The sequence below is a fragment of the Morone saxatilis genome, unplaced genomic scaffold, assembly GCF_004916995.1.
Source record: "Morone saxatilis isolate NCDOM2014 unplaced genomic scaffold, NCSU_SB_2.0 Contig19, whole genome shotgun sequence".
Lineage (NCBI taxonomy): Eukaryota > Metazoa > Chordata > Actinopteri > Moronidae > Morone > Morone saxatilis.
This window is the reverse complement of record NW_023339751.1, coordinates 24,359,944-24,360,606: the sequence shown is the minus strand read 5'-3', so window position 1 is coordinate 24,360,606 and position 663 is coordinate 24,359,944. Positions and strand designations below refer to the sequence as shown.

Sequence of the window (663 nt, the reverse complement as noted above, 5' to 3'; positions counted from 1 at the left end):
CCAAATTCTCTGATTTCAGCTTCCTTAAATGGGAATATTTTTAGCTTTCTTTAGTCCTCTCTGACAGTAGACTGAATATCTTTGGGTTTTGGACAAAACAAAGCATATAGCATCCCCAGGGAGCAGTGGAGTTATGGAGCAAACAAATAATGGATTAATCCAGAAAATGATCAACAGCTCAATTAATAATGATAATCTTTAATCTTTAGTTGCAGCCCTAATGTAAACAGCACCACTTTCACTACCATTCTCTTCTGTACTCCTGTGTCCTCCAGGTGTCTCTCCATCTCGTCCAGCTGCTCGAGGGTCCTCAGGGGGAGATCCACGTCCAGAGCCTCCACGTCATCCTCCTCGTAGCCGGCCTGAGCCTGCAGTCTGGCCTGAAGGTCCCTCAGCACCGCCCACTGCCTCTGCTGCTCCTCTTTGATCTCCACCAGCAGGGCGATGATCTTCCGCTGGGCAGCAGTATCTGGAGAGGAAGCGGAGGAGCTGAGCGCGACAGGATGGGGTAAAGATCATGGTTCAAGTTAGGTGACTAAGCTTTTGGTCAGGCCCGACCCGAGCCCGAAAGATTCAGTGCGAACCCAAACGGAGCCCGGATCAGTTTGGTAGTCAAACCTGGTGCGGTACTTCAACAGCGTGCTGTTTGAATCTGTCTGTGCA

At 49.8% G+C, this 663-nt stretch overlaps 1 protein-coding gene across 1 annotated transcript in view; it reads right to left on the bottom strand.

Annotated features, from left to right (window-relative positions):
- si:dkey-187a12.4 overlaps positions 1-469 on the bottom strand; it is a gene marked incomplete at its 5' end in the record, with an annotated part of 2,352 nt that extends 1,883 nt beyond the window's left edge. Inside the window, 1 exon segment of the mRNA XM_035663678.1 lies at positions 246-469. Within this exon segment, the coding sequence (XP_035519571.1) occupies positions 246-469 (224 nt within the window).
- Positions 470-663: the final 194 nt, after the last annotated feature.